Genomic DNA, 24,361 nt, shown 5'->3' on the forward strand with positions numbered 1-24,361 from the left:
TATCAGTTTACTTGGGAAAAAGGACGAGGTACTCAAAATTGGGTTCGTGAGAAATTAGACCGTATTCTGGTAAATGATTCTTGGCTGGAAATCTTTGGAGAAGCAAAAGCTCAATCGTTTGAGGGACCACTTAGCGACCATCTTCCACTTGCTATATGGCCGATACATACGGTAAGAGTGAGGAGAAGGAGGCGATTTAAATTTGAGAATTGTTGGGTTCAAGAAAAGCAATGTAGAGACATCATTACCCATAGCTGGGGCACCTCCTCAGGTATGAATATATGCTCTAGAATCAATTTGTGCAATCAAGCTATCTGGGTTTGGGGGAAGGACCTCCACAGAAATTTTCAACCTCAAATTGAGGCTAGCAGAAGGAGGATGGACTCTCTTAGAAGCAGAACTGATGCTAGAGGAGTTCAAGACTTTTCATAAGCTCAAAGGGTCTTTCTTCACTTGATAGAAAAACAGAGCAACTTTTGGAAACAACGAGCTAAGGTTTTTTGGTTTAGAGGAGGTGATGCGAACTCAAGGTTTTTCCAAAATGCTATAAAGCAGCGCCGAAGGAATAACACTATTCAAAAACTTCGGAATAGTGGTGGTATGTGGATTAATCAAGGTCCAGAACTCAATATGTTGATCAAGGACTATTTTATTGATATTTTCACAACATCTACTGGAAATCAGCTCCCAGTACTCAACTGTATCGGCCCCAAGGTTACAACAGTCCAGAATGCAACTCTTCTCAGACCTTTCTCTAGCACTGAAATCAAGAAGGCAATCTTTGGAATGCATCCTGATAAAAGTCTGGGAATCGACGGTCTTAATCCAGGTTTCTTTCATTCATATTGGGATATTATTGGTGATAGCATTTTAAACATGTGTAATGACTTCCTTGAATCTGGCTGCTTGCCCCAGGGGTTGAACACAACCCAAATAACTTTAATCCCCAAGAAGGCCATTCCGGAAACAATGGGGGATCTTAGACCAATAGCATTATGCACTGTGGCTTATAAAATTCTGGCTAAAGCCTTAGCAAACAGACTAAAACCAATTTTCAAAGGCTTAATTTCGGACAGTCAGAGTGCTTTTGTCCCGGGCCGTTTGATTACTGATAATATAATGGTTGCCTTTGAGATGCAACACTTCCTAAAAAAGAAAGTCCCAGGGAAGGGAGGGGTATGTTGCTCTCAAACTCGATATGAGTAAGGCCTACGATAGAGTTGAGTAGTCCTTACTTAGAGAGGTGATGTTGAAAATGGGATTTGATGAGAAATGGGTCTGTCTAATGATGCAGTGTGTATCTACAGTGGATTACTATGTTCTCAATCAAGGTGAGGAGATAGGTCCTATTGTTCCTGAGAGGGGTTTAAGACAAGGGGACCCACTGTCTCCCTATTTATTTCTTTTGGTTGCTGAGGGGTTCAGTGCAATGTTAAAAAATGGGGAATTACAGGGTAAACTTCATGGTATCAAGGTGGCTAGATCAGCTCCTCCAGTCACACACCTTTTCTTTGCAGATGACAGCTATATCTTCTTCAAGGCAAATTCTTCTGAGGCAATGGAAATAAAGAACTTACTTCAAAGATATGCTACTGCCTCTGGTCAGATTGTAAATTTTGCTAAATCCACGCTTTGTTTTAGTAGCAATGTACCGGAGGGACTTCGTCTTAGAGTGGGTGAAATTCTGGGAGTGAGAGGTAATACGAGGGCAGAAAACTATCTGGGATTACCTATGTTGGTGGGAAGAAATAAAAGAGAGGTCTTGGGTTTTATTAAGAGTAAAATAAAGAGTCGAATCCAAGGTTGGAACCATAGGTTTCTATCTAGAGCAGGGAGAGAGGTGCTACTGAAAAGTGTAATCCAAGCACTCCCTTCTTATGCTATGGGAGTGTTCCTTTTGCCTAAAGATCTAACCATGGAGATTGAAGTTGAAATGAACAAATTTTGGTGGAATGGTGCTGGGAGGGAGGGGAAAGGCATTATTTGGAAATCTTGGAAAAGGTTATGTATCCCTAAGAAATGGGGGGGTTTGGGATTCCGTAGTCTTAGAGAGTTTAATGTTGCGATGCTATGTAAACAAGCCTTGAGATTAATCAAAAACCCAGAATCTTTGGCAGCAAAAATCTTTAAAGCAAGATATTATCCTAACTGTTCTTTTTTGGAGGCTGGAAAGGGATCAAATCCATCTTACATTTGGAGTAGTTTAAGGGAGACACAAGAAATAATTAGGAAGCACAGCACATGGCGTGTGGGAGATGGAAATCAAATTAAGATATGGCATGACAATTGGCTTCCTGACAGAAACAATCCTAAAGTGACTACTTTCCCTTTTCCTTTACTTGAGAATGACACAGTAGCATCTTTGAAAAAATATGATGATCACAGTTGGGATGAAGAGGTTATCAGAAGTATTTTTTATCATCGTGATGCCAGTCTTATTATGCAGATTCCCTCAGCCAGAAACCAAAGTCAAGACAAATTAGTTTGGGCTCCAGATGAGAATGGTAAATTCACAGTTAAGAGTTGCTATAAATCTCTAAACCCTGATCTAAGTACTGCGGAGATTCAAGGTTGGACTGCTCTCTGGCAGCTAAAAATTCCAGCGAAAGTGAAGATATTTTTCTGGCAAGCTTGTACTAACTGCCTTCCCACAAAGGATTTATTGAGGAGTAAGAGGGTGAATTGTGATGCTGAGTGTCTCTTTTGTGAAATTAAGGAAGAATCCATTCATCATCTGTTAGTGGATTGTTCTTATGCTAGAGCCTGCTGGAATTTAATGGGACTGAACATACCGTATCCTTCCACCCAACTCTTTACATCTTGGGCGAATTATTTGCTGGATAATACAGGAAAAGATCAATGTTGCTGTATAATAATGATTTGTTGGGAAATATGGCAGCAAAGAAATGCCAAATTATGGCATAACAGTACCATTATTCCTGTGTCTTCAACTTTATTCAAAGCTAGGAATTTCCTTTTTGATTGGAGGGCAGCAACTGCAAATAGCACACCAAGTTTAACCAATAGAAGCCAAGATCCAGGGAATTGGTCCAAACCTCAAGCAGGTTTCTTGAAACTCAATGTAGATGCAGCCATTAATAAAGAAATTGCTCAAATGGGTTTTGAACATGTTTTAAGGGATGACAACGGAGCTTTCGTTGCTGCTAGAGGTGTTCCATGGAGAGGGGTTTTCTCACCTAGGGAAGCAGAAGCAGTGGCGGTAAGAGAAGCTTTAAGCTGGATTAAGAATCTACATTATGATAAAGTTTATGTTGAGACTAATTCTCTGTTAGTTGTGCAAGCCTTAAATGCTATTGAAGGAGACTCTTACTTCCATCTAGTTATTAGGGATATCAAAAACATGTTGTGTGAGTTTACACGTGTTTTTAAATTTCGCTAAACGATCAGCGAATCGGGCAGCTCATGAGTTAGCTAGGCAGTCCGTTTCTTTGCCTGATTGTACGGAGTGGTTTGTTAACCCTCTCCCTATCATCTGTAATGCTTTGTCTTTGGATGTCATTTAATATATATGTTCTTTCTTTCAAAAAAGATTGTCGAAAATACACAACCTGTTATTTACGCGAAAAAATAATATTCCACGCGCCAGCTAGGTGTAGCGGGAGCACCTGCAAGCTGTTTTTCCCCCATTTCTTTCCAATTAATGGGGCCCAAAAAAAAAAATCGTTTTGCAGAAATAAAAACCCCAAGAAATAAACATTTGTATATAGATTTGCAAAAGCAATAATGAAAATTTCATCAGCCAAAATCCATTTCCTACGCCCTTAATCCGATACACAAATCCTTTCTATTGTATAAGAATCATTTTCCATTTCCAAGCTATAAAAAGGAACTTATAGAAGAAGCCTTTCAAGGTCAAAACTTTGCTACTTCTAACTCTCTACAATAATGCAACTACAAATTTGGGAGTTTGAAATGAGGGAATGAATAAATTACCAATGTGGTTTGCAGCGTTTTAATATGTGGCACAATCCTGAATATACGCGCTGCTCTGATTCACGTAGCGTTCCCACAGAGGTTTATACCGGCCAATGCCCAATTTCAGCCACGGTTTCATGTTCCCGTTGAAGTGAACCACTGCAGCGCTTTCTATCAGTCGATTATCGATGTTTAGGTCATAGCCCAATCCCAGAACATGCCATCTCCTATCCAGCGGCTCGGTCAATCCATAGAAGGCTAGTAGGGCTGGAGGAAGTGTGCCGAGCTTCCAAATCATCCCGTCAGCGTTTTGGTCTAGCCAGTAGTGATACCGTGCAGTCACGTTTTCTTTCCTCCAAGCAATCAAGTCGAACACGTTCATGCCGAATGCCCATCCACAGGCCTGCGGGTCGAACTTGGAGCTGATAAGCGGGTTTGAAAAGTTGACGTACTTGTAAAGGCGGTGAAAAGCTTCGAGACAGGTTTCCACGGCTCCATTTACGTTTCCATGCAAATCCAATGAAAAGAGAGGCGTCAGATCCTTCTGGACTACCACATCGTCGTCGAGAAAAACTACCTTCTCCAATTGGGGATAGATTTCAGGGACGTAAAAGCGGAGGTGATTCAACAATGATGTGTATTTCGGGTTTTGGAAGTTTGGATCGTCGATATTGATGTCCTGAGGCCCTCCAAAATAATATCCCCGTGAGTCTGTGTCTTGGAGCTGCTTAACAACGGGAGAGTAAGATGCATTCAACCAAGTGAAGTCTTCGATGTTTTGCACTTCTATTGTAGACCCTTTAAAATCATTGCTAAGGAACCAAGCCTGCATTGCCCCGTAATTTATCCCATCTGTGACGATATGGAAAACAAACTGCTGGGGATGATCAGCATTAGAAACCGTCGAGTTAATAACAACCGAAACTGCGAGCAGATTATCTGAAAATAGGCAAAAGTGGTACAAATTGTTGTCCACTAGCCGAGGAGAGTTTCTTTTTTCGTCTGCAAGATCTTGCAGTGGCTTCTTCTTAACCCAATCCGCCGTGAGCTTAACGTCTAGGCAGTGCAAGTTTTTGGGTAGCGATTCAGCGCTTAACAGTCCCAACACCGTCTTCTGTACAGATGCAGCATTTGCACGCTCTTCAAGAGCTTGAATATGTGATTTCATCGTTATCATCGTGGTCGCTATATCGTAGTGTGCATCCTGCGCCTTGAAAATTAAAGACGATAGGCTTCGAATGATCGGCTCCGCTTCATCTAAAGATATTGGCTCCTCCCTCATCGCAGCCCTTGAAAGCAAAAATTGGCAACTTCTTATCTTCGAACTAAGCTGCCACGCAAGATGAAGATTATTATGCTCCTTTGCAATAACTACATAAGCTTTGGCAAGTGTCATCTGCTCTGTTAATTGTCTGGCATATGATCTAGCACTCAAAATTTCTTGCGTAAAATTAAGATGCTCATGTATAACCTGTTCATTTTTGGAATCTATATCCTGAAAAAAGAGAGGAAATCATTAGAAAGCTATAAAAATGTCAGCCCTAAACAAAAAGAAGAGAAGTTATTCAATTCCTCCCAAAGAAGGTGATTCTCTACGTAGGACATTAACTATTATCCCAATGAAAATAACTGTAGTTAAATACTCACTCTAAGGAAAGAATACGAGGAATAACTTATAATCAAGACCTTAACAATCAATTCATAGCATATTGATAAGCAGTAAGGACATGATGAGAACTGAATATTATGTCTTATTATAGTCAGATATCATATGTTCAAGTTGAGCACATAATAATATGGTACCAGACACAGGTCCATGGTTTAAGACTCACTGATTACCCATCATCATAATATTTCCATGTGTTTAGCCTCTCAACAAGAATTTGATCACACATGAGATTTAAAAATTAAAAAAACAAAAACAAAAAAAAAACTAAAGCATTTAGATGAAATGAAGGATATAAGTTAATGGGCCTGCAGCCCGCAAGTAATTTTTAATTTCATTTTTTTTACAACACAGTGAAAAACTTTGCCAATATTATGATATGCATTGAATGGCTAAATTTACCAGTAAAACTTAACCATGACTATTTCTATGTTCTCCAGTTCAGACCTAATAGCTATCTTATGTGAATATCAAAACACTCCAGATTATTGAACTCAAATGATTTACTTTGAAGAGTATGAGTACTTCTCCATCATTCTCCACTCTTTAATCCACACCAAATAAAAACTAGTAAGAATACTACTAATCCCCAATTAAAATAAAAAATAAAAAATAAATTTAAAATCACTAATAATAACAATCATAATGCAACCTGCAATAAATACTAGTTTTAAATCAAAATATTCCAAATCATTAAACACTTCAAAAGTTATAAAGTGATTTACTTTTGCACTTCATCATCAACAATGGTGTTGAGTTACAGCCATGCTTGAGATTCTTGCATGATTTGATGGCAACCTTGTATAGGAAATTTGCCATTTCCTAAAGTGTTTGGTACACTGGGTTTCAGTGACAAATGCTTGATATAAGAATTGTTAAGATTTGCCCGCATGGGCTTAGCTCACCGGTTCAGTAGGCAGTATTTGTGAGAAGAAGAATTGTTAAGATTCATCAATATTTTTTCCCTTAATAAATAGCTAGCCACAAGTCATGGTAACTGATTGTAGTTCAGTTCCAATAAAAACAGAAAATCAATACGTAATTCAATGAGAAGTGTCTGAAGAGAACCACTCCAAGGCAGCCAAGCATGGGAGGTTATGGGGGATGTGCATTTAGGAAATAGATAACCTCGGGCTGAAACAGATAATTGGCTGCAGAAGGAAGCTGTTATTGGCAGAAAAGAACAGCATTTCACTTCAACTGCCAGGAAGACAATTTGTTGTGGATATTCTGTGAAGCATTCGGGTCCAAATTATCCTCAATTTTCAGTCAAAGAATTAGGAATATACGGAAAAACTTCAAGGAAGAACTTAGTATCTACTAGGCACGAAAGGAGAAGAGAACCTGGAAAAAGAAACATAGTTACCAGTCGGGCCCTCTTTTGGTTATCCAAGCACAGGGACAATAATGCTCGTGTAATGATAATTTCCAGTTTACTATTGCCAAGAGGAAATGCAAAGGCCAGAGAATCTTCTCAAGAATCAAGATAGCTTTTTGCTTGAAAGGATATTGACTACTACTGGAAAATCGGTTTAAAACCTAGTCGTATAAAAACAAATTTCTATTTCATTCCAAGATTGAATGGAGTTCAAACTCAATTTTCTTTAAGAGATTAGCAAAGCCAAATCCCAAACTGCAAGCCAAAATACAAATTCTGCTTGAACAAATTTACTTCAACTCATCCTAAAGACTAATAACATTGGAAATTTCGATTCCATCTCCCAGTATAGCAAGACAAGAGAAGCAATCTAGCCAATATTTGGAGTTTCATACTAATAAATATCACTGATATAAAACAGATCAAACTGATATTTGCACTTTTCCCTTGCTAAATCAATGCACAAAAGCATAATTTCAACAGTGAAGGCTAACAAAATGGTACTCGAGAAAGACAACAACCATCATAGCATTGAGTTTACGGATCATCACAACGTAATCATAGTAACTTATACATATAGTACAGATTAAATGCAGAAATATAATACTGAACACCATTGCTTATAACCATTCTACTCCTATCACAGAGAGAAAAGCCTCCTTATTGCAAAACTCAAATTAGATAATGCATCTAAACCTAAACTAGCAATCTAATGAAGGGAATAAAAAATAACAAACATTTCAACATTACGGGATAATAAACATATCGAATCTAATATTCCAGCAAGAAAGAAAACGTAGGCTTACCAAAACTGGCTGTTCTACGTGATCCTCACGATCATGCTGATGATGCATAATAAACAAAAAGAAACCTGCGATCAAGAATATTCCGAGCAGCGCCCAGATCCAACAAGAGAGCCTCCTCCGAACCGGGCGCCGATAATCGGCCGCCCGCCGCCGCATTTTTCAGCGCCCTCTTCCACAATTCACCACCGGAGCAAGAACTCCAACGGACCCATCTCAGAGATTGAATCCAGAAAAGCCGCCGCCACCAAATCAACAATCCCAAAACGATCCTCCCACTCTTTTCAGCCTAAAGCTAATGATCTTGAAGCAAACCCATATCTCAATTCAATCAAGCAACCCACTGTGGGCTGAAAAATCTGGAATTGATCTTTGGGCTGTGGGGTTACTCGAGTGCCGAGGTGAGAAAAATCACAGGAATGAGAAGAGAAAAGAGGAGTGGCGATGGGATTACAGTGTGCGTTGAGATGCTACTAAAGGCAACTAATCGACTTTTACCATACAAGGCATTTCGAAACATGAATTGTCAGCTTATGGAATTTGAACAACGTAGGGATGGTCTCATTTTGTTCGTGTACAAGCCAATTAGGCAATTATGCAAAGGAGGACATTATAGCACATGGTTACCATGTGTCCCTTCCTCTGTATATATCTACTGTAATAATAAGAGCCAAAGAGAGTTAGCATCAAATGGGTAGAAAAAATGGCGGTCAAATTATTTAATTAAATAGATGGTTCAGATGAATTATTTAATCAAATAGATGGTTAAGATAATTCATATTAATATTATTCATAGAGATTACATAATTTAACCTTACTTTTATGATTATCCGTTAAATATTCTCTTCTCCGTTAATATTCCGTTAACTTTTAACTTACCCATTAATTCCTATAAGAAATGTCTTAGGTTCGAACCTCATCTCAATCAAATTTGACATAATTAAGTTTCTCACTCTATTTACTCTTATTAAATGATAAATGAAATAAATTAGTAGCTACAACAAAAAATGATACATATGTATTTCTTTAATTTATAATTATGTATCTACAATACCTTTATTTAAAAAAATTATTCATTATCAAAAAATTAAATTAAATAAGAGAAATAATTTCATCAGTTATATTGTCTTTATTTTCTCTCATGCAAAGATTCTTTACATTCAAATTTATCAATTGATATTCATTATATTGTCCATTATTTTATTTTTACAATATCTTGTAATTAAATATCAAAGTTATAGTATAAAATAATGTTATATATTTATTTACCAAGTATTTTATTAATACTATGAAAAAAAATTTAAAAATAATTTGAAACTAATTATATTAACTACTTGGGGATTAGTTGACAAAGAGAGTACTCAAATAACCCAACAAATTGAAGTGGAATCGCTCTATTTTACTCTTATTGAATTAAATAAATTAGTAGTTACACCAAAAAATGATACATATGTATTTCTTTAATACCATGAAAAAAAATAAAAAAGAATAGTTTGAAACCAATCATATTAACTACTTGGGGGATTTGTTGACAATGAAAGTACTCAAATAACCCATTACCCAGCAAATTGAAGCGAGAAACTACCTTTTAATATCTTTGGAATATATAATATTTTAAATTTTTAATTTTTTATTAATTTATTTAATCTTTTTTCTTAAACTAGGGATTTCTTTATCCACAATAACTCATTCAATAATAATGGTTGAACCAAATGAACCCCAAGCAGAACACCTAAAGGAAAGTCCATAGCTCCTATATCATAATCTCATTGCATGACGTTGTCATCTATGCTACCAACAATAACCGAATTGCAAATAACACACTACCAACAAAAAGGAAGAGAATAAATAGTAAAGATGAAGAGACTAGACAATGACAATAATTAAGAGCACTTAGAAAAATTCAAATGAAAATTAGTATTTATTTAGACTATTATTTTTAGACCAAATATTTAGACTATCGATTTTACAAGGTTGCAAACATTTATTTTAGTAATAATTATAATGAATTTTCTATATTATCTTAGATTCATATACTTTGAGTTAGATATTTAAATAAAAAAATTCGACATTCAATTACCCATATATAAACTTCTCATATATAATTTTGCATTGATATACTTTCAAATATTTATTTAAATATAAACATTGGGCATTAACTCATTCGCGCAATGCGCGTATAAAAAACTAGTTAAATAAATAATCATATATGGTTGAATTCGGGGCGGAGTCAGAAATATAATTGATTAGGCAAAATGTTAAAGCACTTTGAAATGTTTTAAAAATATTAAACATAATAAATTGAATAAAATAGTTTTAATATATATTAAAGAAAAAAATATAAACCACATGTCAATGTCTATTCCCTATTGATATTATTATATTCATAAATATTTTTCCTTTTAGTTAAATCAACTTCAAATTTTTTTAAATTAATTTTAATACGATAAAATATAATATAAACTTGTAAACTACATTGAATAAATGATTTATAAAAAGTAGACTTTAAAAAAAAAATACTTGTCATGAATAAATCACAAAATATATTTTAATTTAAATAATTATTACCACATATAACACATTATAAATCTCACAAATTAACACACCTTATTACAAATATAAGTAGTAAAATACTCAACTGGAGTAAATTTAAAATTTGATATGAATCAAAAATCAATCTAAATTATACATCTCACCAAAAAATATATAGTTTAAGTTTGGAGAATGTGTGTGTGTGTGTCGTGTTTGGGGGGGGACTACCCATTGACCCACCTTGGTGTCACAACTAGAAGAGGTGAGGGAGCGAACTAACACCCTCATTGTTAAGGGAGACGCCCCAATAATAGGAGCTAACCCTGGTTCATCGGATGTCAGGCCTAGCATTCATTCATTGCCGCAAAGAAGAGATTGAATCAACTTACGAGATTCTAATGAGATCAGACCAAAAAAGGAGTATAAAAAATTGAATGAGCAAAACAACGTACTAGTCGGGGGTTGCACACTAGAAAGGCGACGGGTAGGCTAAATGATATAGCCCAAACCAACTGGACCACACATAGGGAAGGCGACAATTGGCTCAAATGGGCCGCACATAGGGAAGGCAACAAATATGTTAGTCGAGTTGCATGCAGGGAAGGCAGAAGGTGGTTATACGGACCATGACAACTAGGCCAATTGGGCTACACACAGGGAAGGCAGTGACAATTGGGTCGGATGTAGTCAATGGAGTGAATGAGCTAGTTGGGCAGCATGCAAGGAAGGTGGTCATGCTAGATAGAGGTGATGAAGGTAGACGAAGGAAGGTGCGAGGCAATTTTTGCAGTTGGAGACCTACCAGATTTGTTTTGTGACGTAGCAATAGCATGAAACTTGTCAGTTGACAATGACATGTGTATGAATGTGTTTTTTTTTTTTTTAGCATTTTGGTCCATAATATATTAATTGCATGTACGTAATATGGATAATATCCATTATGTGCATGGTAGACATTGGTCCACATCTAAAAATTGTCTACTTGGGTATTTGGCTTCTTGGAGTAGTATAAAAAGGTGGATTTTGTAGCATCTAGGCATTATTTGATCTTTTTCAACGAGCCATCTCCACCTAGTCTAGTGTTGATATATGTGGTCTAGTTTGGGAGAAGAAGATATATGCGGTTTAGGGCAAATTATTGTGTGGACCATGGTCCACGCAGCTGTGTGGACCATAATAAAATGTACATTTTTAATGTACTAAATGTACATTATTTTTATACTGAATGTACATTATTTTTATATTGAATGTACATTATTTAATAGTATGGTCCACACAACTATGTGGACCATGGTCCACACAATAATGATTGGCGGTTTAGCTAGTTGGTCTGGCTTAGTGGTTGGCACCTTCCAACTTGCTTTCAAGTTAAGTGGGTCAATTATTCTTTGGTTGGGCTTGGTTTACTCCCTTGTAATTATTTAGCGCACTTGCACTATTTTAAGGGTTTGGGCCCATAATAATATTCTAGTAAATTACCCGTGTGATGCACCAATAATATTTTTTTTATTATATATTTAGATAATAAAATTAAAAATAAAATTATAAACAATTCAAATATTTGAAAGTATACATTTATTTGATTATAAGATTAGTGCAAAAGTACTACCAAATTAATTGAATAATATATGACTCGATTGTCTGCAATTATCTTTAAAAAATTGATATTTTCATATGATTTAGGCAATTATATTATCACTAAAATAAGTATGGAAAAAAAAGAAAAAATAATTTAAAAAGAAATTAATCTATTAAAAAATATATAATTAAACTCTATTTTAATGTTGTTTTAAATTACTTGATTTAAAACTATTTTGTTCCCATATATGATTTAGGTTATTTCGGTAAGTTAGTACATAGAATTAATTCATTAATTATAATAATATTATACCTTAGTTTGTTTATATATATATATATATATATATATATATATATATATATATATATATATATATATATATATATATATATATAGGGGCTGGATCCTATGAGATCACCCTATTAGATGAGATCATGAGATCCCATCTCAACCATTTATAAAAATAGAATGAATGGTTAGGATTGATATTAAAATATCAATTATATTAGGACAAAATTAATTCATAAGGATGGAATTGTAATTTGATTATGATATTTGAAAATTGAAATAAATGAAATATAATAATTTCCATATATTAAGGATCCTAATCATGGTAAACCATTATATATATATGTTTTTTTGTGTGTGTGATGATAATAGGAAAACTGTGAGACAAAAGAAAGAAAACAAATCAGATGTTTGGTCTGAACTTTTAATCTATTTATGGTTCGTAGGTGTGTGCATTCATTGTGTTAGGTGTGTGCAAAAGACTGTTGGAATAGGATTCTAACATGTGGCCTTTTTAGTGGCGTGTGCAACCGGTTTAGTGGGTTGGTGCAACCTTGATTCGAGTGTATTAGGTTAATTTGAGGGGTAAAGTGTTCATTCCGTGTTTATGAGAATATTTTAACACACACACATGACCAATCACGTTTTTTTTTTTAATATAATGTGATTCGTAGGTGTGTGCATTCGTGAATTCAGGTGGGTGCATAAGTCTGCTAGAACATGAATCTTGCATGTGGACCTTCGTGACGCGTGTGCGATCGTTCTTGGTTGTTTGTGCAAATGTGATTGGGTGTAATAAGTACACAATGGGAGAAAATATTTTATCACATACACACGGCCACCCGCGTGCGATTCTTGAAAGTAGTGTGCATTTTCTTGGGAAGTGCGTGCAAATTATTGATAAGACAATTAAGGGTTTGAAATGTTTTGTTTAGCTATGTAATTTTGAATATTATGGGATACGTAGGTGTCTGAACTTGTGAATTCGGGTGTAATAAAGGGTTTTGCATGCTCTTTGTGTATTCTTGTACTTGTCATTGTTGGATTTTCTTTGGTTGTTGTAATGAAGGTGTGTGCATTTGAGAATTTGGGCGTGTGTAAGATTGTGGCTTAATATGGGTCTTGGAAGTGGGACAAATTGGCGCGAGTGCGCTCGATTTTTGTGGTTAGTGCAAATTACTGATAAGACAATAAAATATTTGGATAGTTTTGATTACAGTGATTATTTTATATTGTTAGGAGATCCGTAGGTGTGTGCGAGTGTGACTCTTGGCGTGTGCAAGAATCTGAGTATTGTGTGCGTGTGTGGGATTGGGCGTGTGAAAAGGACTTAATGTATATGTGTCTTGCACGAGAACTTTTTCATGCTTGTGTGCGTCCAGGTAGTGCGTTTTTTGTTTTGTTGAATTTTCTGTTTACTGCGTGTGCATTTCATCCATGAGAGGTGTGCAAAATGATGTATTAATCCGTTTCTACGGTGGGTTCCTATGTGGGTCGTGTGCGTTAGGAGTGGGGGTGTGTGCAAATGTGCGCAACTGCACAGGGTAGGGCATGGAGGCTGTGGGATTTATATTATGCAAAGACTATCACACATAAAATGCACATATCTAATTGAAATATCAATTCACTTGATGATTTAAAAATCATAATGATGCTAGGGCGGTTATTTTATTAATCAGTTAAAAAATACATTTTGTTTACAATAACGGTTCAAGTGAAAAAAAAAATGAAATTACAACTCTATATCTACATTTTGGGACAATTCTGACTATGGTGGTGAGCCAACTGGTTGCAAGTTCAACACACACTTTTGGGACACACTCTTTGAGCGTCTAGTTCCTTTGCTGATTTTAGGCTCTTACCTGAGCCCTTGTTATTGCCTACACATACAAACATTTCAGCTAATTGGGCATAATTGCACGCACACAAAATTGATATGCACACACCTACATATGCCAATATGTGCATGTAATATTATATGCACAACAATATTTAATTATGAACTCAAACATCACCACACTTATTTCATAATATAATCCCAATCATGCACACACTCAACCACTACCTGTAGGCATATACTTCAAAACTAAAATGCATACACCACTACCTGTAGGCATATACTTCAAAACTAAAATGCATACACTAAAATATGTTGCTAGACTACGCAAAACTAAAATGCATACACTAAAATATGTTGCTAGACTACGCACACACGCCAAGACTGACTCGCACACAGTGAAAAATGATCAACATCACACTTATTCCCTATATCCATACACACACACCCCAACATGAAAAAATATTTCTATTACATCACAAAAAAAAAAAAAATCCCCACTACGAAAAATAAGAGCATTAGATTTCTCTCCCATCATATGAAAAATTGGGCATTTAAGTTCAGAATCATATTTTTCCCTTTTTCCTTTTTTCTTAGAATTTTGAAGGTGTGAATTTCTCATCTACCTTTATTTTATTTCCTATGATCCTATCATTATGTATCTACACAAAACCACAATTAAAAAGGGAATCTAACACTATAGTCTGTGCGTTGATGGGTAACGGAGTGTGCATTTCACTGAACGAATAATCCAATGCCCATATATGAAAATAATGATGGTAAACGTGTGTGATATACCACATGCGACATGCATGTGCGAACGCTAGTGGAGCTGTGTGCGTTTCACTGGAAGTAGATTGGTATAAAATTTTATTTATTTTTGTGTGGGGGCATATGACGTTTGTTCCTACAACGCTAATACAAGACAAACAAAGACCACGAATTAATTGAAACAATTGACTTTATGCACCTGACTAACGAACAATTACAAAGTTAGTGTTGCTGGTTCTAACACTGGAGTCTGTGCGTTGATGGGTAACGGAGTGTGCATTTTACTGGTGCAATAAATTGATTCGTGTATTTGGCCATGACAGTATGTGCGTGGGTGTGTAATGGTGTGTGCGCAAATTTAGTGGTAGATGCGTGCGTTAATATGAACATGACTTTCAAATGCAAAAATTGGGAGATAAATCACACGTAGAGACAGAATTGTGTGTGTAGATGTGACATAGCTAATTCAATAACGATGTAAATTAACTGTCCACGATGTAGACAGAATTGTCCTGGTCCATATAATTATTATGATGAAAAAGAATGGACAACAGATTAATTGCGCATTTGAATGAACCCTAATGACCTACACCTTTCAATCTTTTATTATCCTATTGACTATAAGCTCTCAAATTCTCAAAGGGCTTCTCTAAATCATAGTGGATGAATAGATGGATTGAACAAAAGAAAAAAAATCATGTCCAAACAACCAAAATCGTAAACAGAAACCAACAAAAAGAAAAGTAATAAACAAAGACCGCCCCAACCCGCCGCACCACCGCCGTACCCACAACTTCCATGGCCACTGCTCTTCGCCGATACACAAGACACCAATCACCGTCGCACACCCATACCCAAACACAAAAACTGACCAAACCTCAAACCCACACAAATAATAAATACCTGGAACGCCACCGAACGAACTCCTCCTAAGCTGCTTGGACCGCCTTGAAGAAGAACCAGCCATGGAGTATTTTTGTTGTGCACAAGCCGACGACTCCGGGGCCTGCGGAGAGGCATACGATAGCGACAAATGGGTTTTGGGAGAGAGAAAATAAAAAAGAAGACAAAATCAAATGGGAAGCTATGACTGGGAATTGGAAACACCAATCAAATAAATGGAAACAATTAAAAATAAAACTTAAATTAAAATGGTAATAAATACACTAAATTGTAAAAAGACTAAACAACCCCACTTCATACCATAATTAATTAAAATAATCTAAAAATCCCATCAAATCTGTACCATTAAAAAAAGACAATAACTGACCAGGATTTAATCTCATGATCTCGTCTAAAATAGGTGGTCTCACTGGATCCAAATCCTATATATATATAAAATATAATTTGTATGATTTTTCAAAGGAAAGTGTAAGTAAGACAATTATATCACGTAATAATAGCAATAAATATTTAATAATTTGGTACATTAATTTCAACCAATTAGTACATATAATTAATTCCTTAATTATAATAATATTGTATTTAACCCAATGGGGTAGCTCAAGTGGCAAGTGAGCTCTCTTTGTGGGGAAGAATTTTGGGAGAACCCAACAAAATTACATGGGAAATCAAGCCCCCTTTTGCCTCCCGGAGTTTGTTAATTACAAAATTACATGGGAAATCAAGCCCCCTTTTGTGCAACGTGGGAAATCAAGACCAGAGGTCAGAGGCTCTCGAGCTGGATCAAGCGTTACTACTAGTGCATGTCTTCTGGTCTGGTCGGTATCAAGTAGCCCCCTTTTGTGCAACGTGGGAAATCAACTACTAGTGCATGTCTTCTGGTTGTGCAACGTGGGAAATCAACTACTAGTGCATGTCTTCTGGTCTGGTCGGTATCAAGTAGCCCCCTTTTGTGCAACGTGGGAAATCAACTACTAGTGCATGTCTTCTGGTTTGGTCACGTGGGAAATCAACTACTAGTGCATGTCTTCTGGTTTGGTCGGTATCAAGTAGCCCCCTTTTGTGCAACGTGGGAAATCAAGACCAGAGGTCAGAGGCTCTCGAGCTGGTTAATTACAATAGTCATCGAGCTAGGTTCATGCGTTATTACTAGTGCATGTCTTCTGGTCTGGTCGGTATCAAGTAGCCCCCCTAGTCCATGTCCCGATTTTGTGCAGCGTCGGCCTATGGTAAACCATGTGCATGTCTTCTGGTCTGGTCGGTATCAAGTAGCCCCCCTAGTCCATGTCCTGATTTTGTGCAGCGTCGGCCTATGGTAAACCATGCAGATCACCGCTCGGATTCACTCAATTGACATGTGTCACTGGGGTTGCCCGTCTAGGGATTCATTTCAAATTTCAAATCTTCCCGCCTCCTTCGTCTATAAATACAAGTAAGCGAAAATCATGTTTTTCCCTTGCAAGATTTCGAGAGCTTCCCAAGCTTGAATACAAGGATTTCAACAAGCTACACCAAGTTGAGTGCTCCTAATTAACATTCTCGATTCGAATTCGCTATCTAATACTTTAATTTATCTACGTTCTTAAGCCTTTAGTCTTGTTAGTCTTAGGCGTTACTGCTTCTCTTGATTTACGCTCGTTCACTAAACTTTTCCCCCTCCGTCTTCCTTTTAGAGGAAGGGTCAACATGTTCGACTTAGATAGCTAGAATCTTTTGGTCAGGGACTACGACGCTATGGTCGAGGTCGGTTCGTTCTCGGTGTCATCGTACGACACCATCATCAAGGAGGTCGAACATTTTTTAGAAGTCTATTGTAATTCACTGAGGATAGCGAGACCGCCGAGCCTTCTCAACCTGGGGATGCAGGTCCTTCGACCTGGATAACCTTGACCATCTTGATACTCGTTCTACCCCTACCATCTCTCGACCTTCTCCCATTTTGTCCTCATATCCAAGCCCCCACTCTTACTAGTGGGCAGCATAAATTTCTAATTAAAAATATTTATTATCATTATTGAAAAAATAAAATTATTAATAATAATAACATTATTATTATTAGACATCCAATTCAACAAAATATAAATATGTGGCATTCCATACACCTTTTACACGGAGTTTACCTACAATAACAAGTCAAAATAGATTAATTGTAAATTTTTAAGTTCAAGTATCTAATTAATGTGTTTTCAATTCTGGCGCCTAACTACACTTTCCTAAATAGTTCAAGGGCTATTTGAATCATATTTCTATCCGTTTTTAAAAATCTACTTGCATCTAAAGAAAATTTGATTGGTAATTAATTACTATTAAGTCTAATGGATTAACATTTTATAATTTTTTTGTTATTAGGTCCAATTTAATTCTCCTTAATTATATCATATACTATTTTATAGGTTTTTATATTAATCTAAAAAAATTATTAGATAATATTATCTATATCTATTTTATAAATTCTTGTTATTATGTCCAATTTAATATCTATTTTGTGTGCCAATTTGTAACTTGCCTTGAAATTTAGATGTCTTAGCTTATTGTGCCACTCTCAATATATATCAACTTTGACTTTGGTGACTAGGCAAATAACGTTGAAGTATCATTTTAATTATATTTCACGTTTATTTAACAATATATGTTATTGTATGAGTTATGATTTTTAATTTCATTTTGCACACACATTAATTTTATTATAGCAACACTAAAGTATTATTTTAATTATATCACTGTTACATTTGACAATTTATACACATCTATTATGTGATATACAATTAGTTAATTACACTGACAAAAGAAAAAAAATCAACATTGTATTAGACCATGGTCCACACAACGTTGTGCGGACCATGATCCACCTTTTAAATTTTTATTTATTTTTAAGTCACACTATATTCCCTTTAAAAAAAATGATTCATTTATAATAACTCATTAACATGTTATAATTGTATTTGTTTTTTTTTTTTCACTAAAAATAAAACTTAAAATGAAGATTTAGAAAATGAATATTCAATTTACTAAAAAAAACCTTTATAGTATACTAAAATGAATCTTATGCCCAAAATAAAATTTTTCTGTTCCTTTTTGTTAGAAGGGAAATTCAGGGTGTTTAGTAATTGAGTTCTACTATACTATATATTTTCTATATTTTTACTCTTTCACTTTCACTTTTACTACATGATGTGATACTTGATGATTAGTTATCTTCAACTTATGGATCTCAATGAAAATATGAACTTTGAAATTTTATGAGAGGGAGTAATTATGCGTAATATAGGGATCTAAATCCAAATTTAAACCGATCGTGTCTCACATTGCTTATCTTGATTTTCCCGCCATAAATATTAAAATGNCACATTGCTTATCTTGATTTTCCCGCCATAAATATTAAAATGGAAAAGCTCTCGTAAATAATATCGTACAGAATAGTAAATCTTTGGCGGTTTGTCTCTGTCGCACCCTCTCTCGTCCGTCACCTTCCGCCAAAGCTCGGTGCTTAGTTCTTCGGCTCTGCCGCCTCTCCCTTGGCGTGCCCTTTAACCCTCTCTGCTAATTTCCCATTTCTCAAATCTCACGCATTTTTGTTTATGTTTAATTTTTTGGTTATCAGCGGTTAGATTTTAGCGGTAGCGGATTGTGTTAGCGGTTATCAAAAAGCGGATTATATTAGCGGGTTTGACCAGTGGATTGTATTAGCAGTTTGTAAAAAGATGTTTGGTAAAATTAGCTGTTTAGATTAGCGGTTAACATGTAAAATGACCAAAAGGGTATACATAATATATATATATATATATATATATATATATATATATAATAACAATAATAATAATGTTTTAAAATTAAAAAAACAAAAAAAAAATAAAAAAGGGGAGGGGGGTGGGGGGAGGGGAGCCACACGGCTCCCCTTTGTTTCCCCACTTATCCCACATCGGTGGGATAAGTGGGGAGTGGAGCCTTGAGGGTCCTATAAAAGGAGCCTCAAGGCTCCATTTTTCATTCAATCAGTTTGCCCAGCGCAGGCGGTGCGCTGGGCAAACTGTAAGTTTTAAATTTTTTTTTTTATATATAAGGGCGTTTTGGGGAAAGTAATACTTTCCCCAAAACGCCAAATGCAAAACGCTGCTATATGCAGCGTTTTGTATATTGGCGGTTTGGAGCAAATCCGCTACTCCAAACCGCCATTAACCAAACAAGGTTTTCAGCGTTTTGACCATGGTCAAAACGCTGAAAACGGCGGATCCGCCAAAAATTGGCGGATCCGCTACTAACCAAACAAGGCCTAAATCTTTGGCGGTTTGTCTCTGTCGCACCCTCTCTCGTCCGTCACCTTCCGCCAAAACTCGGTGCTTAGTTCTTCGGCTCTGCCTCTCCCTTGGCGTGCCCTTTAACCCTCTCTGCTAATTTCTCATTTTTCAAATCTCACGCATTTTTGTTTATGTTTAATTTTTTCTGGAAATCTATTAGCTTTGGGTATGAATTTTGAACATGGTATTATTATTATTATTATTTAATCATGTTGGCGAATACTCCGATTTGAAGTTGAGGAATCAAAGTAATAAGATTTGGTCTGTTATTAACTGGATTCTCGAAGTAAAATTGCATTTTTTGTTCTTCAATTATGGTAAAACCAATCCCTCAAGTGAAGTGGTGAGCATTATAGCCCTTGCTTTCCGCTAATCGTTGTCAAGTTAATCTCTCATGTGATGGAGCGGTTAGTTTCGATACAATAACGTTTCAAAACGTAATTAATTCTCCCTTCTTCACTAACCATCCTTCTTCACCAGTTGCTTTAAAAGTTAAAAGTTAATTTCTAATGTCTGTTTTACTCCATAGCAATTTTATGTCTTGGTACTTTTGGTTGTTGAATTTGTGAAGTTGACATTACTGTGTTGATTCAGTGGTTCAGGGACACATTCTGGTTTGCCTTGGTGTTCATTGATTTTGACTTGGAGAAAGAAATCTGAATCCATTTTTTAAGTTGAGGAAATGAATTGGTACCACTCAATCAGTTACTAATTTGGCAATAATTGGTCAGAAGTTCGGATTGCGTTTGCTCACCACTACTGTTGAGGGACCAATTTGACTATTATTCAATTTTCCTATTTGTATTTGTTAAATGTCCACGTCGAAAAATAAGAGAAAAACATATGGGTTTATAAGGTCATGGTTAAATTAGTTAATTGATTGGATTTAGTTTTTAGTATGATTTTGCCCATCTGCATTACAACCTAGTTGACTAAATTCCGTCCAATCTTAAATTATAACATAGTATTTGAGCTTGTCCGGACCACTTTGTGTTCACCCGGTTCAGGTCCAACCTCATGCTTGTTCAGCAAGTAGCTAATTGATTGGATCTTTGGTCATGTTAGCTGGCAAATGGTATGGTTTGCGCCTCCATACAAAAAGGAAGGGATGAGGAAGAATAGCAAACCATACTAAAAGATTGGATTTAACCAATTAGTTAGTTTAACTCATGGCCTTATAAACTCATATATTCTCTGATCTATTATTTTATCAATGTAGAATTCTTAACAAAATTCTGATGGTCGCCGAAGATAAATATAAAATAGCAATTGTGTATTCTCACTACTAGCTTAATCTTTGGTTATAGAAACTGATAAAACTCTGTTCTTTTCTCTTGTGCAGCAACTCTGATGCCTTGACACCAGATGTCTGAGCTTGGGGATTTTCAATGGAGAAAGAAACTATATATATATATATATTCCCTACAAAATGGAGTTACAACTTACAACCTCAACTTTTCACTTGTTATCACTTCCACTATGCCAAAAGCCAGAAATCCTTGTGACGCTTAGTGGTGATCAGGTATCCTCCATGTCTCCGGCTTTTCCTCCTCACTGCAATTGCCAGGCAGCCCGCATTCTGAATACAATAGCTCACAACCTTCGACTGCTGAGCCCTTTTCCCCGACCACATAGTACGCATCCGCCACATCACGGACCGTTTCCTTTGTCCCAACACCAGCAAAGAAGCCTTTTGCTGGTTAGCTGCTTCAACAATCACTGCTCCTTTCTCCTTTCCTTCTTGCACTACTATCTCCACTTGCACCTACTCCATGAACATTGTGGAATTTTAGTGCCAAACGTGTAATGTTTAAGAGATGATAAACAAAATCTTTTGGCTGTTTTTTTTATATCAGACATAATGACAGGTAAATTTCCATGCTTGCAGATTTACAGTGCGAGCATAAATATAATATGTGCAGTCCAACTATCAGCTTAGACTTTTAGTTGAGATGGAGCACATGCTTTAATTTGGTATCAGAGCCATGCAAAAAGGTCATGGGGGTGTTACCCCTAGAAACTTTTTATTGTTTTCAAGAATTGGAGTTTACTCTGATATTTTGAGGTAAATGGTGCAGGAAGAGCAAGAATTAGATCACTAACCCCGGGTTTCCTTGTTTGGCACATATTTTTCATGGAGCAAAGAAGCTCGTATGCCCTTTGATCGAGTTCGCAGTTGCAGGAGCTTTCACCTGTTATACAAAACCCCGTCATTTCGCTATAACAATATGGGGAAGAAATTAAAGCAAATTTTGGGCAGAAAGAGAGAAGTTTATTACCTTGTTTGAAGGGCTTGGTTACAAGCAGGAGAATAATGGTATCCTGGGTGTGAACAGTGTGAGAGAGTGCCCATTGCAGAGCACCTTTTGCTTCAATGCTCATATCAACCACAACCATGACTCTGTTATTATTCCTACCTTCACCTTCCAGCCTTTGATCGCTACCGTTGAAGCTCATCTCCGTGCTGTTTTTGCTAGAAAACTCGGTCGTCTTGTCATCGCCCGCCATCAGATGGACCGACTTCTTGTATGGTTGAATAGGCGAGCGGGCTCTAACATGAGCCACGGCCTGACTAAAGCAAAACCCCGGCATCTCTTCTCAGTTCGGTTTGGTTTTGGTTTGGTTGGATTTGATTGTGAAATGTTAGGGGCGCACCGCGGTTATATACTCGAAGAGATTCTGAGCTGTGGTACGACAGTTTTAAGAAATTCTTATGTACCATGAAAATCAATAAGGATTAGAAGTCATGGAAATCATTTACTAGGTTGTGTCTTTTTGCTGGGTTTTCAAAGGGGGGTGGGGCTCCCTGCCAACCATGAAGCTGGGCTGCTGGAGAGTGGAGACCCATGTTGACTTAGCTTGTTGAAATAAATGTTTCTATATCTATACTATACTTGGTCAGTGAGGAAGCAATAATTAAGCATGCTTGTAAATTCAGCAAAATTGTATGCTGATTCTAGAAATATTAATGTGGAAAAAGCTAGCACCAGCGTACCAAACTCCAGTGCAGTAATATACTAAACAACCAAATTCCAATTGTAGTCATCAATTACTGTGACATTGTTATATGTGTAACATTGTTATATGTAAGGTGTATTTAGTTCATGGGGTTAAACATTGTTTGGTTGATAGCTCATGCCAAAAGCATAAGTAGCTTTTTGTCCAAAATAACATCGAATGTTCAGAACTAAATTAATTATGGACAAAAATTATATTTACTTTATAATTAAGAAACTAAAAATATGCTAAAGAGCTTGTGGTCTAGTGGCACCCCAGTGTCCCGATTTACATTCCCACATGGATGATTGAAGTGGGTGCTTCAGTAGGTTAAGAAAGTAGCTATGAACAGATACTACATTGTAACAGAGTCAGTAGTACTAAAAAAAACTAAAAATATAATTTTCTTTTTTAGTAATTAAGAACTAAATTTGATGGATTTTAAACTTTAAAAAAAAAAAAAACAAAACAAAAAACCAAACCAAAACAAAACAGTCAAGATATAAAACTGGAATAGACCGTTTCATTTTAATAGTGAAAAATGAGGAAGAGTTGGTTTGGTAAGGTGAAATTTTTTTATTATCTACTACTAACTCTGTTACAATGAGAGATACAGTTATGCCGCTTAACCACAATGTAGTAAGGTGAATATTAATAATATATAAAATATTTAACAAGTATTTATTATTTATAATTGCAACGAGCTGAGCTGTTATTATATTTAGTATGAAAACAAAAATTCTTCTCCCAACCCCACTGGTGGTTTTTGTGTTGATTAAAGATTGACAATTTTGATCACTAAACTGAGTGCAACGTGACTTGCGGAGGATGAAGGGCTATAGAATACAAATTTTGGACTGTCATGAAATTTGGCTCTTTTGATTTTTTCCATTATCATTAGATATTATGTTGTTTAATTGGGAAATCTATTTTCTTATATTAAAATTAAATCATTCATTAATATTCACCTTCGCACATACATGTAATGACTCTCCATATGGGAGGTCATGAGGTCGAGCCTCACTGGAGGTGAATTAACTCAAATACTACAATGTAATAGGGTCAGTTAAAAAAATCAATATAGCTAGTACTTTCCACCTTAATTTGGCCAACCTGATGCACTTAAAGGTAACTCCACAATTTCATATATATATATGTGTGTGTGTGTGTGTGTGTGTATATATATATATATATGGGTTCTTGTGCGTGGTTTGTGTTCTTAAGGTGCGTCAGTGTTGAAACTTAAGATGTGCCATTTTAAAACTTTAGGTGCGTGGTTTGTGTTCTTAAAGTGCTTTGTTTGTGTGCCTAAGGTGCGTAGTTTGTGTACTGAAGGTGCACCATTTAAAAACTTTAGATGTGTGGTTTGTATTCTT

General features: G+C 36.0%; 2 protein-coding genes across 2 annotated transcripts; both read right to left on the reverse strand.

The window, feature by feature from the left end:
- Positions 1-3,707: 3,707 nt before the first annotated feature.
- LOC115997560 (probable galacturonosyltransferase 11) lies at positions 3,708-8,352 on the reverse strand. The gene is made up of 2 exons (XM_031237141.1): positions 7,787-8,352; positions 3,708-5,431 (listed from the first exon to the last, which is right to left on the reverse strand). The coding sequence occupies exons 1-2, from the start codon at positions 7,940-7,942 to the stop codon at positions 3,974-3,976; spliced, it is 1,614 nt and encodes a 537-aa protein (XP_031093001.1). The 5' UTR covers positions 7,943-8,352; the 3' UTR covers positions 3,708-3,973.
- A 12,888-nt stretch (positions 8,353-21,240) lies between these two features.
- Positions 21,241-22,765, reverse strand: LOC115997488. Its single transcript, XM_031237050.1, has 3 exons — positions 22,268-22,765; positions 22,092-22,180; positions 21,241-21,753 (listed from the first exon to the last, which is right to left on the reverse strand). Exons 1-3 carry the CDS (start codon positions 22,578-22,580, stop codon positions 21,466-21,468), a joined length of 690 nt encoding a protein of 229 aa, XP_031092910.1. The 5' UTR covers positions 22,581-22,765; the 3' UTR covers positions 21,241-21,465.
- Positions 22,766-24,361: the final 1,596 nt, after the last annotated feature.

This window comes from Ipomoea triloba, chromosome 11, assembly GCF_003576645.1.
Source record: "Ipomoea triloba cultivar NCNSP0323 chromosome 11, ASM357664v1".
NCBI lineage: Eukaryota > Viridiplantae > Streptophyta > Magnoliopsida > Solanales > Convolvulaceae > Ipomoea > Ipomoea triloba.